Source organism: Aulostomus chinensis, chromosome 9, assembly GCF_037954235.1.
Source record: "Aulostomus chinensis isolate RoL2024-O1b breed Wild chromosome 9, RoL_Achi_v1.0, whole genome shotgun sequence".
Classification (NCBI taxonomy): domain Eukaryota; kingdom Metazoa; phylum Chordata; class Actinopteri; order Syngnathiformes; family Aulostomidae; genus Aulostomus; species Aulostomus chinensis.
Genome location: NC_141328.1, coordinates 22,532,569 through 22,549,232, shown reverse-complemented (window position 1 = coordinate 22,549,232; position 16,664 = coordinate 22,532,569). Strand labels below are relative to the sequence as shown.

The 16,664-nt window shown below is 40.5% G+C and overlaps 1 protein-coding gene across 4 annotated transcripts in view; it reads right to left on the bottom strand.

Annotated features, from left to right (window-relative positions):
- Nucleotides 1–16,664, bottom strand: part of nphp4 (nephronophthisis 4) — a 137,523-nt gene that overhangs the window by 43,171 nt on the left and 77,688 nt on the right. For 3 of the 4 annotated variants that reach the window (XM_086214300.1, XM_086214301.1, XM_086214303.1), the window contains 3 exons: nucleotides 9,853–9,990; nucleotides 3,704–3,864; nucleotides 1,447–1,638 (listed from right to left, as the gene is read on the bottom strand). In XM_086214300.1, the coding sequence (XP_086070426.1) occupies nucleotides 1,447–1,638; nucleotides 3,704–3,864; nucleotides 9,853–9,990 (491 nt within the window). The remainder of the gene's footprint in view (nucleotides 1–1,446; nucleotides 1,639–3,703; nucleotides 3,865–9,852; nucleotides 9,991–16,664) is intronic. The other variant, XM_086214302.1, reaches the window with a different exon arrangement.

Genomic DNA, 16,664 nt, shown 5'->3' with positions numbered 1-16,664 from the left:
GTTTGCAGCCGTTAATCCATCTCTAATATTTGGAGCATGATCTTCAATTCTCACGTGCTTCCACATATATTCAAGATTCCGCAGGTTGGAACATCACACTATGGCTTCAGGCGAGCACTGAAGGGCACCAAATAACAACGGCCAGCTAAACCTGTAGGATATACAGCGTGTCATATTTTTCAGACAACTTACATCATGGAAAAGAAGTTAATGCTGATTTGATTTTCATTTCAGAAGCAACACATTTAAAAGTGACTGGAATTCAATTCATGAATTTGTACAAATGTGAGTAGAGTCCTAATAAGAAGGAAGAAATGGTGAAAAACACACCCAATGTAGCTCCTCTTTCAGCAATGCTGACTCAGCTCCACAGTGGTGTAGAGAGGAGTAAGGGGGGGGGGGGGGGCAGGGTTTGGGTTGGTATATTTATCTTAACTTTATTCCTGATGGAAAATGTGCTCAAAGACCATTTTTATTAATCCATGAATTCCTGTGAGCTAACAGAATTAGGTAACTATTTATTACTATGTTACGAAGGAAAATCTAAGAAGTCTGAAGTCTGAGAAGTCTTTAAAAAAAATGTTTTTTAATTTTCTGTTGTTATTCACTTATTTCAAACAAAAGATGTAAAATTTCTTGGATTGAACACGTAAGAGTACTTTGTCTCACGGTGCTCTTCCTGATCCCTTCAAATCACCTCACCTGCTTTTCTGTAAAATGATTGGTGCTGTTAAAATGGTTGCATGCAACAGTTGTTGTCAAACTTGCTTCACTGTATATCAGGAGGGCCAAAACTCAAACTAAACGTTGGGCCCAGGACCAAAAAACACTTCACTTCTTCAGTCACGCCAAACTGATGTCCCATATATCACGAGCGCACAGTGATTTTTCTGAAATACTCTCAAACGAAGAGGCTGTATGGCAGTTGTAGGCCTGTTCGGTGACAGGGGTGTTGTGCTTTTGGGGTCTTTTTTTTTTTTTAAGCTGTGTTTTGAGTTCAGTGTGGAGCCATTTGTTCGGTGGGCTTTTACTTTTACCTTAGGTGGTCAATCGAGAGCAACACGCTGTTATAAATATTCACATAAAAGAAAATGAAGTACATGAATCCTTTCAAAGACAGCATTCACGGCATTGAGGTTAATGCATGGGAGGTCATTGCGGTATGATAGGGAGTGTCTAATGAAAAAGGACAGATGTGACTCAGGTTTATCACAGCGCCGACAATGCAGATGTCAGAGAGGAGGACGCAGAGAGTGGCGTGTTTTGTAACCATCCTTCAGTAGATCTTTTCCCCGTCAGCCCGTGACAGAGAGGACGCTGGTGCTGGCTCCAGAGGTTTTTGTGATGGGCCGCTGTCAGAGGTGGTATTCACCGATGAAGCCGCATATCAATAAGTGTATATAACAGGAAGCGAGACTTGAGTGTCAGTGTCCCTGCAGGGCTCACCTGGTGAACGCTAGAAACTGGAACACCAACATGTTGTCCTGTAGAGGATCCATTTCTTCCCGGTGGGGGTCAAAGGGCATAGGCTCTGTTGGGTCAAAGACTTCTGCAACTTCCCCACTGCAATCCATAATGTCAGGAAAGCCAGCGGAGGAGAGGTGGGCCAGTGATCTCCTGGAGCTGACAGAGTGAGAGCTGGAGAGGAAGGGGTTAAATTTAAGGGAGGTGTCAGAATATCGATGGCAAATCAATCACTCACCAAGCTGAAAATGCCGGTGCTTTACGAGCATCAGCAGGTAATGTGTTTGCAGCAGCCACACTTGGGTGATTTATGGTAGAAAACGAGGCACCTTTTTTTCCCCTTATTTTGGTGGTCAGGCAGCTCTATTTATCTTGGATCACTTCCATTCTGACTCAAGATGTTTATCTTTTGGTGGATGGAGTGTAACTTAAATTTGCTAATTGTATCCTGTTCAAATCCGGAATTTCAATATCGTGCTTGACTTTCTCAAAATACAGTTAACTATGATGAGACAGCATGAGGTTGTCAGCATTATCCATCAAGCAGTGGCACTGCGAGAACACTTAAAGAAGAGCGCGAACGGGTGCCAAAGTGCTCCCGGAGGATTTCCTCAAGCATAATTGGCCGTTATCTCCAATCAAAGTGGCCACCTGTTTTGCTGCAACTGTGGACTGCAACATTCATAACTTATACGTTCAACGCTGACACCAGACATGGTGCACAGATGGCTGGCTTAAGTGCAAGCACAGGACAATGAGCGATAATGCCTGGGTTTATCATAACAGTAAAGAGTCCGGTCAGTAAACAGTTGATCCCACAGGGTGACATTTGCAAGGGAATGAAGCCTTGATCAAACTCATGCAGGCACCGACAGTGTTTGGGTTTTCCACTGCCGTTGTGTCGATTTTCATGCCTTCCCTCTCCTCCTCATCACTCAAAATTATATCTTAATTCAGCCCCACTGGTTTAATATTCCACCCATCATTGTATTTCGGAAGGAGCTCAATCAGATATGCATGGCAACTTCAATTAAACTGCATTGTTCTTGCCAAAGAAGTGGGTCATTCCACACCAAAAACAGTCAAAAAGATTTGTTGGCTCCAAGTGAAGAGGCAGAGATGTTGCAGCCCACTGAACTGAACAGTATTGTATCTGGATCTTAACTCTGGGTTTGGAAAACTGTTTCGCTGCCAGCTGCTTATTTACTGACTCTGTGCTAATGCAACGCCTTTTATCCCATTTACTCTGCTCATTATTTTCATGGAGTACTTTCTCATTTGGTGTCCCACCTCACCTGCGCCATTGCTGCTACAATTTTCGTATTCTCTTAAAACTCAATTCCTAGCTGCCCCGTAACAACAAGCCAATATCTAAGCCTTCCGGTCCTCTAAATCAATGTCTAAATCTTCCTATTTTATGATGAATTTTCACAGGAACAAAGGATACAGAGACCACAACCCAAGTAAGCAGGGTGTACAGGCTGACAGCATTTCTTTAAATTGGCAATAAACTGAATTCCTCTACTTACTGACAATGCGCTATACCAGAACACATGCTGCCAATTAGTGAGCTGATCTATATCGCTCAGTAGACAGCAAGACAGTGAACTACTGCTGTAACAAATAACTGTACAAGGGTTCAAGATGTCAGGCTAGATAAAAGAGTAGTGGTGTTTTAAGTGGCTTGTTTCCATATTTTTTCAGATTAAAAATGAACATGCTACTGTATATTTACCACTCAAGATACTACAGTGAGCTGTAAATCCTTGAAAATACAGCCAGGGGGAAGGACAGCGTGCACGTTTGACCCTATACTTTCCTATTTCTGGTACACTATGTTTGGCTGACCTAAGTTGATCAATGAGGGGAAAAAAAAACACAGCAGATGGAGGATATAATAAAGAGCAAAACTAAAAAAAAAAAAGGATACAGTGAAATTAAAAGTTTAAGAAAATAAACTGACCTCCCATGTAACTCAAAGGCCCTTCACACATCATGTACTATAACATAACAAGTCTTTGCTCAAAAGGTTAGCTTTGTCAGCATGCTTTTGTGTTGCCAGACACCTGTACACTTATAATTAGCATTGATAAGCATAAAGTGAACAGTTTGGAAATGGTTTTGAACACCACAATGAGACAAATAACACGTTATAATGTGACATGCATTAATCAACGGGTAAAGGTGGTTTCATATCTGCTTGCAACCGCATTATAATGTTTGTAAACCTGAGGCTTACCTGGGTGCGTTCAAACCCAGAGTGATGACTGGCGCATGGACTGCAGTGAAGGGAAGCTCCTGAAGTTGGTTTTCTTCATCCTGAGATGACGCTGACGCATCCCTGTCTGGTTGTTGAAGGTCCATCTCTAAATGTGCAATACTGCCAACACCTGAGGAGGCCTGAAGCAAAATGGGAAGTTATGGAAGCTGGATATCAAGAGCCTTTAATTATTTACACAGTCCAATTATTTATGTATAGAATAAAACAAGCTCTAACTGCTTGGTTCAGGCTACGAGAATTATGGCACTCAGGATTCTCCCCAGGAAATGGCGAGGCCCTCTGAGCTCACACATTTTTCAATTCCTCTCTTTAGAAACAGAAGTGGATCTGCTAACAGGTAGCATTTAAACTGGCTCTGCAAATTTATCAACTTTAGCATCAGTTCTTTGTCAGCTTATTCCTCCTTTAAAACACTTACTCTAGATCCTGCTTTTTACACACTAAATCCAGCCTGATTAAATGTCAGGTCTTATACAGGGGAAAAAAGGGTTTTAATCAATGATTTTTATTGTCAAGCACAATGTTGATGTTGTATCTTTAATGAAAATGAAGCACAGATGTTCTTATGGAGTCAAACGTGCACGACATCCATTTTTATAAGTCACCCCAGAGCACATAAGACAGGAGTTGCTGGTCTGTCTGATGATCCCTTCATATCAACATAGGAGGGAAATGTTGCTTCTTCTGAAAACGAAGCTCTTGAGTTGATTTCCTCCTCTCCGAGAACCTCACGCTACAACACACATTGTGATGCGCTAAATAATTCACTGAAATTGAGCTGAAAGTAGAACATGCTGTTCATCACCTGGTCGTATCATACAGTATTTACAACACATGATATTGAAACCCAGGAAAGTCATTTTAAATTTCTATTTGAATGCATTACAATGATATTTGCTGTAAATAAATGAAGCTGCCATAATATTATATTAAAAAAGGGCATATTTTTCTACTGTATCAATAATTGCCTCTGGAATATTAATGCAGTATCATTCAAACAACAAATACTGTGATATATTTCTGTATTTATTTTACTGCACAGTCCAAAGAGCCTTGATCCTAAATATCTACAGGCCACATAAACACTACGTTAATGTTTTGATGGCTTTGCTGTCTGTCGTCTGTATAGACTTGGAGTGTGTAGTTGCTGCTGTTGATTTTATCATCCATGTTGACAACCCCCCAGGAAAGAGGAACTAGAGAACTGGTGTTGCCTTCTTGATAACTATGGACTGACTATGCATATTAAGGAACCCGCACACAATAAAGGGAACGCTCAGGTCTTAATTTCATCCAAGGGTCAGAACACTTCTACGGTTGTGGTGACTGATGTTGTAGTCTCTCTGATCATTTTTGAGTTGTGCTACCTCTGTGCACAAAAATGTTCAAACGGAGGTAATCCCTAAAACCGCCGCTAGAGTATTTATCGTGAATTTCTCCTCCATATTTGAACTTGCAACTCCATTTCAGAAGTTGCAGATGTTCTTGATGCCACTGCACCAGCTAATATTCTCTCTGGTAAAACAAGAGCTCCATTGAGGAATGCCACCGTAGTCAGAATTTTTAAAAAAGTCACAAAGCTGAATGCACATCTCTTTTTCTTTTTTTTGTCATGCAATTAAAAGTTGTATAGGACAAACATCAAAATGAGCTTTTCCTGGGCAACACTGGGTGCTATCAGATTATAGAACACCAGTGTTTTAGTAAATCCACAAGCACATCACCTGGACAAGTGTCTGTCTGCCTGTCTACAGGCAAACACAGTTTGACATACACTAAAGATTCACTGAATCACGACTGAAATGATGAAATGAATAAATAATAATAGTGAAATAATATTGAAAATTTGTTTTTCTTTCCAGTAAATCCCCATTTACTTTGATTCACTTAATTAAAAGTGATAATCTTTTCAAGCAACATCAAAGTTACTTATTAAGTGAATAAAACCAGCGAAGTAAAACATCTGAGCCTCATTCAGGAAATGTTCCTGCACAGAAATTTGTTCTTAATCATGATGGAATTATTTTAGTCCTCAAATTAGTCAAGTTAGGTAAGAACGAATTGATGCGTCAGACAATTTAATGAATGAGGCCTTTTGTTCATTTTGTAACTTCCTCATATATCTTAATCATTTTATGCCTTGTAGTGTTCTTGTTATTATGTAAAGCACTTAGAAATGTGCTTTATAAATAAAATTGCTTGTTTTTTTGTTAGGTAAAGATCATTCATTTTCCTGCAATGCGACTGAGAATTACTGTAAATTTCAGTTTCACATAAGCCTCATATCTTCAAACGATTTCAAAGAAACGAGTTAAGGTAGGCAATTATTTATTTGGTTTGACCTTGAGGGAGTCCAGTGTTTTAATCTGAAATGTAACATTCTGTTAAATGGTCTCCTGTCCTACTTTTCACTTCACAATGAATGAAATGTTAATGCCTGAGGCTACATTTTTAAGGTAAATGTTAGCACAGGTAATCAGCTATGGTGTGATGATGTGTTCTTTCTGGGCTTTGATGGGTATAACTACAGTTGATCTATCAGAGGACATCCACAGCTCAGAATTACTGTGGCTTCCATTTAAGATTGCTTTGATAAACTCAACCAAAGACATGCTGCAACATAGGCACAACGTACACATCTGTTTAATTCTACTGATGAAACAGCCTGCAATACAATGAACGACCTTGGAAGTGAGGCGCAGAGGCCTTTGCTTGTTTACGAGGCTCGAGGTACTGACTCTCTCTTGTATCTGAAACATGGAGCCTACACAGCGTGATCACTTATGAGTGGCTGATTTTAATAGGCCTGTGTGCTGAGGTTACGAACAAGGACGAATAGAGGTTTAAACACACACTTTCTCTCTCTCTCTCTCACAGCAACAAACTCTGGGGTTTAGAGTCTACATTCAACTACACAACGAGTTTAGTTATTGTCATTAATAACACACTGACATTCCTCTGGTAGTTCCTCCACAGTATGTCATACAAAAAAAGTTATGCCTTCTCTATCCATATAGTGCTTCTGATTATATTGTTACCTCAAGTAAGCCTGATTCACATTCCTAGATTATACCTGCAATATGACTCATAGTTTAAGCATGGAATAAGCCATTAAAGCTACTGCTGTCTTGTTAGAATCTGCAGGTGGACCAACATGAACAGCTCCCATAATAAATGATAACAAATGAGAGTAAATATATATGTTTAAAAAAAACATTAACACCTTGTTTAAAACGACAGGACACTGTAGGGGGGGAAAAAAAATGACACAATGGTTTAGCGTGTGCACATGAAAGATTCCATATCTGTTCAACCGCTGGGAAGACTGAATCACATTCACTATGACAGACTCCACTCCTGCCGGAAGGTGATGACGGGGAAGAAAAGCTCCCTCATCCGTGGTCGTGAGTTTTGGGTAATGACCCAAAACCATAATGAGTTTCCTGGGTGTCTGTACTCACCATTAGGGACACAGACAGAAATGTGGAAGGAGTTTGGAATCACTGATGTTTGCCTTTGAAGGAGCCAGTTAAAATGCTTTAGGTATCTGACCAAAATGCCTCTTGGACACCTTCCCAAGAAGGTATCTAAGCTCATTCCCACTGGCTTAAAAATACACTAATGACCAGAGTGATCAGCATTAACATGAACACAGGAGCACCCAGTGGACGTAGAATCAGGGAGTACTTTAGAGAAGTGAATATACTACAGGTAGGCTATGACCTAAGTCAATAAGTAAGTAGATTATTAAGTAAACTTTATAATAACATGCCATTTCATGTCTAAATGAATTCTAAAATTGAAAAAATGTATTCACTGGGGACAATTCCCTTTTTGTTAGCGTCAAACTAGCATGACCGCCGAGCTGCCTTACAATTTCACATTGGTAAAACATCACAAATTCATGTCATAAAGACATGCTTTTCTACATCAAAGAGGCATAGAACATATCACAAGGGAATCTGTAAACTGACTATGATAAGCGGAAAAAAGATTCAGGGTTAATCCGAGGATTATAACATTGTGATTTCTTCTCCATTCTGTGAGATTTAACCACTCACTCCTCTGTGTGACATGATGCATGCGAAATGTATGCATCTTTGTGGGTGAACTTGGTCTAATTTAGCAAAGACAAGGAAGCCTTCAAAGGCAAAATGGCTCTGCCTGCTGCTTCTCCGCAGCAGACACCTACAACTGGGGGAGCAGGTTACGCTTGCTTCATTTCAGGAAATTATTCAGCAGAGTTATTAAAAACAGCACAGGATAGCTGACTTCCTCATTTCAGCTATCCCTTGGCTGCAATGATAGGGCTTTTTCAGATGCATAAAGCTGGTTAGCAAATACCCAGTCAGATATGCGCTCCGATAATATTTCCATTTTCTCTGTGCTTTCTATGGGATCTGTGTGGATGCAATTAGACAGAGCTGGATAAAACAGCATTTGCTAAAAAATGACAGCAGAACAGCAATGCTAAAAATACACTGGCGTGAACTCTTTGGCTTATGAGGGGATGTCATGGTGGTGTGGGTATGAATGTGGCAGCCCTGCCTGGGGCTGATGTCGACGGGGATTGTGAGCGCTGATAGCCCGATCACCAGAAGCTGGACGTGAATATCGTATGCTAGCAATTTCTGCCAGCGGAAGCTACCTACATGTTGAGTAGAATCAAGTTGAGGTTGATCAAATGTCAGTTGTGGTTAAATAAGTGATGTCAGAGATGTGAGTTGGCAGTGAATTTCGGGATGATTTGCCCAAGTGGGGATGTTGGTAATGGCAGCACCCACCAAAGTTAGCAATCCTGGCTGCTTACTTACTAGCTGGGCCCTGCCTGGCTGTCTGCAATCAGGCGGTTGTCGCTGTCTGGCTGCGGCTAAGAACAGCCTTCCATAAGTGAATAGTGCATTCGTGAATCATAATGAGGTTTGGTGCGGGCTCACTTATTTAGAGAGGTTAAGCCTTACATTTCAGAGGTGTAAGCTCCTGCGATTGGGGGTAGCAAACTAAGTCTCAGCACCCACCAGCAGCTGTGATTGGACAGAGCAAACTGTCGACAAACAATCACTCAATGGCAAATTATAAGTATCATCTAAAAAAACAAACAAAAACAACCACAGATTAAATGACAGCTACATTCTCACCTAGATGCTTGACATGTATAGAAACGGTAGTGTAACAACAGCAGAAATATTGCCCTCCCTCCAAAAGACAATACTCATTGGCATTTTTAAGGGGTGAATAAACACAAACTATTGAGCCTCCAAAGTCACGCAAGCAAAAATAAACATCCAACAATAAAACCCTCTGAAATGAATCACCATAGACACAGCTTCAGTGCCGGACCAGTAACCAGAATAGTAAACCACAGGAATCTGTTAAAAGGAAAAACTATTGTCCAGGTTTTAGTCAGACAACATGTACTTCTGTTGAAAGTGAATTATTGCCAGCAAAAAATTTCCCCTATGTTGACAATAAGTTGAATGTATAAATTTTATACATACTTTACTTTTGTTGGTAACCATTTAAAATTGGAATGTTACACTGTCATAACACAAACACTGTGGCACGGATTGATGCTGAAAGAGGGTTAATTATTAATAGGAAAAGACAGATAAAACATTTTCCCAGAAGACCTAAAAAACGAGTTTATGGGTAACGAAAGAAATTTTAAACAGGCTTTGTAAAAATATTTAAAAAGCCAAGTCAAAAAATAATGCTTCTTTTGATTGCAAAGATGAAAAGGAGCAGCTCCAGTCATCTAAAGTGTGCCAGGCTAGCGTTCATTTTACAGGTTTCGTGTGTGTGTGTGTGTGTGTGTGTGTGTGTGTGTGTGTGTGTGTGTGTGTGTGTGAGAGAGAGAGAGGCTGGGAGCCGAGTGTTGTAAAGGTGAGTCTTTGAACTCAGTGAACGTCTACATATCCTTGGGGATACATAAAAAAACTTGACTACTGTGTTGTGTGTTTTAGAGTTGTCGTGTTTGAATGTGCATCTTGTGTGTAAATGCAACTAAGACTCCTTTCTGCACAATTCTTTGTGTATTTCCCTAGTTTTCTGAGAGTGTGTGTGCGTGTGTGTGTGTGTGTGTGTGCACGCGCGTGTGGAAATCTTACGACATGTGACAGCTGGTGGGCCGATGCCAGTGGCGAAGGATGGAGCAGAGAAGGAAACGACTGTTGCCAAGGCAACACTGAGCTGGAGTAGCTGATGGTTGGGTACCGTGAAGTAGCTGCCAGCTGAGACAGCGAGAGCTGCAGAGAAACAATGCAAATTATTTGCCGTTATTATGATGATTATGAACAACAGGTCTCGGGAAGATACTTAACGAGAGACACGTGCCATCTCAGATGACAACAATAGACCATTATATTGCTCTGGCACTTGAAGCCCTTTTCACAACACTCGCTTCCCTGCACACTCCTCAATGCTGTCAAGTCTCAGCAGGTCAAATTAAAATCTGTTCATCTGATCTTCTGAAGACTTTTGACTGGGAACAATGTAGCGTATAACTTGAAAATTGTCTTATACATCCCCTCCAGACATATTTTTTGTTTCAAAAAAGTTGCATGACTTTCTTGGGTAAAAAGCTTCTTTAAAATTCATTTACTCATCTTCTCCTACACTGACAAATACAGAATCTAGGAATATGAAAGTATAGTTTAAAAAATGAAGATGAAAATATAAAGCATAACGTCAAATGGTGCGACAAAGTGTATTCACTAAGAATACATTTTACAAGTACAAGTACATACAAGTTCTTTCAAAACCTCCACCTTTAAACAGACTAGTTCTGATTATTATCAAACCCTTCTGGCTGATGGAAAAACTCTGGGATCCGTCTGTTCAGTCATAATGACCGTATGCAAGATGTTTTACAAAGGAACACCACAATATTCTAAAGCTACAGTGACGTTAGTATGTCTGCAAGGCCCTTAGCTAATAACAATAGTTTACTAAAAAAACCTTAGCATTAACCCTGAGCCGCTAATGGCAGGCAACGGCTAGCATGGTAGCTTTGTTATCATTGATGACTGCATGTGACTGGGTGAATTCAAGGCCATGTAACAAATGTTGAGTATTATTGAAGTAGAAAAGTGCTGTCCTGTAGTTTTTTTAATTGCTAATAACCATAACAATTAGATGACCCTGCAATATCTGATGTTTCTCCTGTCAAACAAGCATTTTCATCAGTATTCAGTGTTTCATCCCTTGATTTCAATCGTAACAAGCTAAGCTACTGCCATGTGGTCCACAATAATTACTGCAAGTCTTTTAAATCAAAACATAAAAAGCTTCATTATACTGTATATTGAGTTATTGGACAGTATTAATGTGAAAGAGGGAGTGTTGGCCAGAATTATGGCTGTGTACCTGAGGCTAATATTACAGTTACAGCGAGGTCACAGTTGGTCAAGTCCATGTCTTACCTCCATTTATTCAGTGGCTGTACGGACCATGTTGCAGAAGGCCTAAACAAAGGAGGATACGTATTTTTTTCTAACTAACCCAAAATGAGTCCAAAAGCTCCAGAAGTTTTCTTACCATGATTCTGTGTCAGTTTACGTCCGTGCATCCATCCATGTGGAAAGTATAACTGAGCCTTAACTATTCCTCATGTCCCTATTGGCGGTGAACAGATGTAGGACAAAATCAAAAGCCTTTGTTCTGAGCCAAAATGATTCATTAAGTTTAGCTGACACTAATATGAGGCTTGAGCAGTCTGTGGTAGACAGAGCGAGCGATTATCTTCCAAAGTTACAATAATTTTGGTATAAAAATCCTGTGTTCTCAAGTACCCAGACAATAAATCCTGTTCATCCCTGAGCTGTTATGGGCTTGAAAACAAGCTTAGAGTTATCTAGAGTGTCAATTCAAGCCACAAATTTCTGTTTTTTTTCCCCTAATCGAAATGTTCTGAAGAGAGTTGTTATGTGAACTTAATTCTCCACAATTCCTGCTAAGTGGTTCCATAGCAGTGGCAGCAAACAAGGACATCCTCTTCTCTGTCTACCTTTGGCCCCTCCTGGGACATCGGGGCAGGATTACATCATACCTCTGGCTTGACTTTGCCCCAAGTTGTCGTCACACTTGGACAGCCACCCAAAAAGAGTAGAACTTCTGCTCTAAGCTCTTTACTTTGTCCCTGAGGTTTTGCCAAAACATTATTTAAGACCAAACCGAATGTTCCCTGAACTCCTTGGCCCTAACTCATATTCAAAGAAACACTATTCCAGCCTAAATGGGAGAGATTGATCGGAGTGTTAATTATTTGAACTGTAAGACTGCAACACACTGCTCTAGTACTATTAAAGTGACACTTAAATAATACCTAAGATTTGTCACTTCCCACTGAGAAATGTTTGACCATTGAAACTGGATATGTATCTGGGCAAATCATGGTGTTTTAAGAGCTCTCGCTAGGGGAAGTATTGCACTTTACAATTTTTATGTATCATTTTAGAATTGCAGGATAAATTACAGATTATTTTCTGACTGATATACCTAATGACACTGCTTTCAATCAAGTAATGATCTACCATCAGCAATAACAATTTTGTTTTGATGACTTAAATGTGTGCAAAGCTTTGGTTTATTTTGCTCAGTAACTGTGAAAAACATTATTAGACTCCATGTGGTCAATATTCCTCGAGAACCTGAATGTCTCTTTCAGCTGGCCTCATCTAACAGGTTGTTTGTGAGCTGTTATTGAATGTGCTCCAGTCAAAACAAATGGCTCTCTGGAAAACAATAAAGATACTGCATTGAACCATATTGAGTAGTAAAAGAGTTGTTCACTCTCTCATTGATCTGTTGGACACACATATACACACACACACACACGTACACTGATTCTGCAATGCTTATGAGGAAATTATACCCCCAACCCCCCCAAAAAAGGAGGCGATCACTCCTTGCAGCAACAAATGACATAAAGAACCCCCAATATGAAGCATAGAGAGACAAAAAGGGTGTGATTGTTCGGGGTCATTATTTCCTTTGTCATTTCATGTTTTAACATGTTTTTATAACCACAACAGTTGGACAAAAAAAAGAGTTTGGCGGGCTGAGGGCAATTGTTGATCAGTGTTTGTGAATATCGCTTAAATGTCCCTGCACACACGAAAAGGCCGTTCTACATGTTGACAACACCACTGTGCATATGTATCAGCTGTTGAAATCTAAAGAAATAAAGTGACTGCATTTATGTAACACCATTCTGCTCAACCACCCACTCCATGCATATTCAACCATTCACACACACACCCTCATACATTGTTGGGGGGAGGGGGCTAAACAAGGCACCAATTTGCAAGCAAATTCCTCTCCCACACTGATGAGGCATCAAGGACAGCTGGATGTGGTCTCTGAGGGAACAGGGGCTCAAACCAGTAGCACTGCAATCACTAGATGACCACCTACATTTCCTGTCTACTATTATCTTGATTAAACTGAGCTGGAAAGTTTAAGTGAAAGATAGACGTAATATATTTGGATTTAACGAAATAAAAAATAAAAATTCTGACCCGGTAAGATGAATAAAATATGATGATGAATCAACACGCAACGTTTTACCAAGTAAACATTGTTTTTGATCCATTGTTCTACATAGTTCGGGAATCCTAATTTGCATTTTGACCAATTTTAAAGTTAAAGGTTATGGATTCATTTGATTGTGCAGGTCATATGGCAGCATCAGTATTAATTTAACATAGCTACATAATTAGTATGAAAGCTTTGTAGCTGCTTGAATGGACACTCCTACTTCCCCATATCCCATGATGATCATACAAGGCAGCTTGCTAACATTCAGCTAGCGGTATTCATATTGATATTGTCTGGCACAAGCTTTATTTTGCACTGCAGACACAGGTGATGATTGTACACGGAGGGGGACAATGTTTAAAATTAAATTTAGCAGTCCAAGTTGGTGGGAGAGTTCTTAGTCTTATGGCTGAGTTCTTACTTTAATCTCTGACTTTGATCTCTAATCTCTGTATTGATGTCACATCGCTGACATCATCCAATCACAATGCGCAAGTCATATAGCGACCCCATGTGAGTGAGCCTGGCTGCTGAAAAAGCAGGTAAACTATCTGTCTATCCATGCTGGGGGGGCGCTGGAGCCTATCCCAGTAGCCTTCAGGCGAGAAGCGAGACCTGGACGGGTCGCCAAACCATCACAAGGCCGACACATAGAGACAGACAACCATTCACACTCACAGTCACACCTGCGGTCAATTTAGAGTATCAATCAGCCTCGTCCCCTCTTGATGTCTTTGGACTGTGGGAGGAAGCTGGACTACCAGAGAGAACCCACACAGGAACAGGGAGAACATGGAGACTCACACAGAAAGATCCTGTGCTCAAACCCGGAACTTTCTTGCTGTGAGGTGACAGTGCTAACCACCGTACCACCGTGCCAGCTTTAAACTATCAAAAATCTTCATCTGCTTTGAAAGTCTAGTATTGTTGGGCTTTATTTTTTTACTGTTTAAATACTGAATTGATAAACCATGTCAATGGAATTGCACACTTGCTAAATGTTACAGAAACAGAGGTGGACTGACTCACAAACAGCCTTAAAGAGGTGGCCCAAATGCAAATACTACTGCAACCAGAAATGAGCTGTTTTGGCTGTTAGGAGTGGTCAAAATGTCCTCACAATTTATGTCCTCAAATGTCAAAACCAGTAGGCAGTCACAAGTCAGTCCAAACAAGTATTCATCAGTATCATGTAATACACATGCACGCAACCCCTCCCCCACACACACACACATACAAACACGGGCGCGCGTGATCTCACATTGAGTCACCACATCCTGCACACAGCGGGTGTGAAAAACACCAGACTCATTCTGCATGTGAGGATATTTCACACATACACACTCCAAGAGAATACACACAGCAAGGCAATTAGTGATGGCGTTGCTGTGGCTGCCAATGTTCTGCACACAGCCTGTTTGCCCTGACAGCCATGTAGATCATCTGCTCACATTCTGGCATCATGAGACCTTCATGTGTTTGTATGTGTGTAGGTGAATGTGTCCGAAGCATTATATGTTTGTATGTGTGGAGGAAATTGTAGCCTCCCTTCTGTCCTTTCAGATATGTAAATGTGCACTTGGTAGTTTCCCAATGTGTGTGTGTGCGCGCGTGTGTGTGTAAGTACGCGTGCATGAGAGAGAGAGAGAGAGAGAGAGAGAGCGAGAGAGAGATGTGGGGTCCAGCTCATCAAGCATCTCAAAGAAAGAATATGAAAGAGTAGTTTCAAAGGGGGGGGGAGGGGTGAAGAAGTGATCCAGGGAAAAAGATTGAGGAATTGGTAGAAGTAAATATGGAAGAAAAAAAAAACTAAAAAAAAAGCAAATACCTAAAAGAGGAAAATATTGATATATGGGGAGCAGGGGAGTATCAAACCAAGGTTGGAGAACGAGTGCTGGCTGAGAGTAAGCGCAAGTGATAATTGTATATATTTGTACATGTCAGTTTGATGAGAAAAAAAGTTAAAAAGTGAGGACATAAAGACTAAGTCCTACATTAAAGAAATTGGGCGACGCAAACTTTGTTTGTACTGCGTATTTAGAAGAAAGTTAAATCAACAATAAGGACAATGCACACACTCAGTGTTGACTTTTGTTTGTTCCTTATGGAAATCAATTTAAGAGAAGGCAATGTTTAAATGAAGTGCTCAAAAATATGTCTGACGGCAGGGAGACAGGAAGAAAGCAAGGCTATATCGGTTTATATTAGCTATGTGTTGTACAACTGAACAATTTTAGGACAAAATATGATTTTGAAGACACTTTAGAGGCCAGTGTTTGTGGCATCTAACTGTAATCTATCTGAGTAACTTCAACAACAGTTCATCTGATCAATGTCCAATTGGTTGTGTGCACTGCTGGTGCCTCCAGGAAGCCTTTAAAGAATAATCTCCACTCGTGGAAAAATGATTTCATGAATACAGCACCTTTTAAAGCATACGTTTAAGATAGACTTTAAGTGAGAATTGGTGCAGCCAAAGTGCTGCTTGTCGCCAGTTCAATTCAGTGCCCCTGGGTCTAATCTGTTATTTACTCTCTGCCTAACTGTCATACATTCATATATATGAATAAAAAGCTGCGTTTTAATGCTGGGTCCCTTTCTCCAGTCTGTTGTCCCTGTTTTGGCTACATGTAGATGATTGACATACTTCTGGCTTCTAATTCCTTGTATGCGTATTCATACTCGGTCAGTTGAACTGAATCTGATTCCTGATATTACATCAAAATTTCAAAACTTAATGTTGTTAACATCCCAGTAGAGTGTTGGGGGCGTCGTGATGACCTCAGGTAGTCTGTCTGATCGAACAAGGTTGAACGTTGAGATTGTACTGCACTGCCAGGAGCTGTGATACGAACATCCATGGATTCATGCTGTTGATGAGCAGCAGCGACAGCATGTGTCCCTGCCTTGTGTTTGTCATTGTAGCAAAATGTGGTCCTGCAGACTGTGGGCAGTTTATTATTTGTCACCACAAGAAAGTCTTCACGGTGAAAGATGCAGTCACACAACATTACAGGTGTGTAGTCGTGATCAAAATGAAGGTCGCTTTGGCACACTAGACGCGCGCACGCGCACGCACGCACACACACACACACACACACACACACACACAAAGTCACACCTCATGCCCCTGGCCAATATTCATTGTATGTCACTAAACTTTAGTAGTTTCATGTGTATGAGTCACAACAGCTCATCTCAACTGAGAGGTCTCAAGGATGATATGCTGGATGGAGCCAGATCCATATAATGAAACACCTCAAGAAGCTGCTTGTATTGCTCATAGCTCCATTTATCATTTACTGTTTGGAGGTATCAGGTAAACATATACAAAATAGTAGTAATTGATGGTAATTAAAGACAGCCAGTATAAACTTAAGGG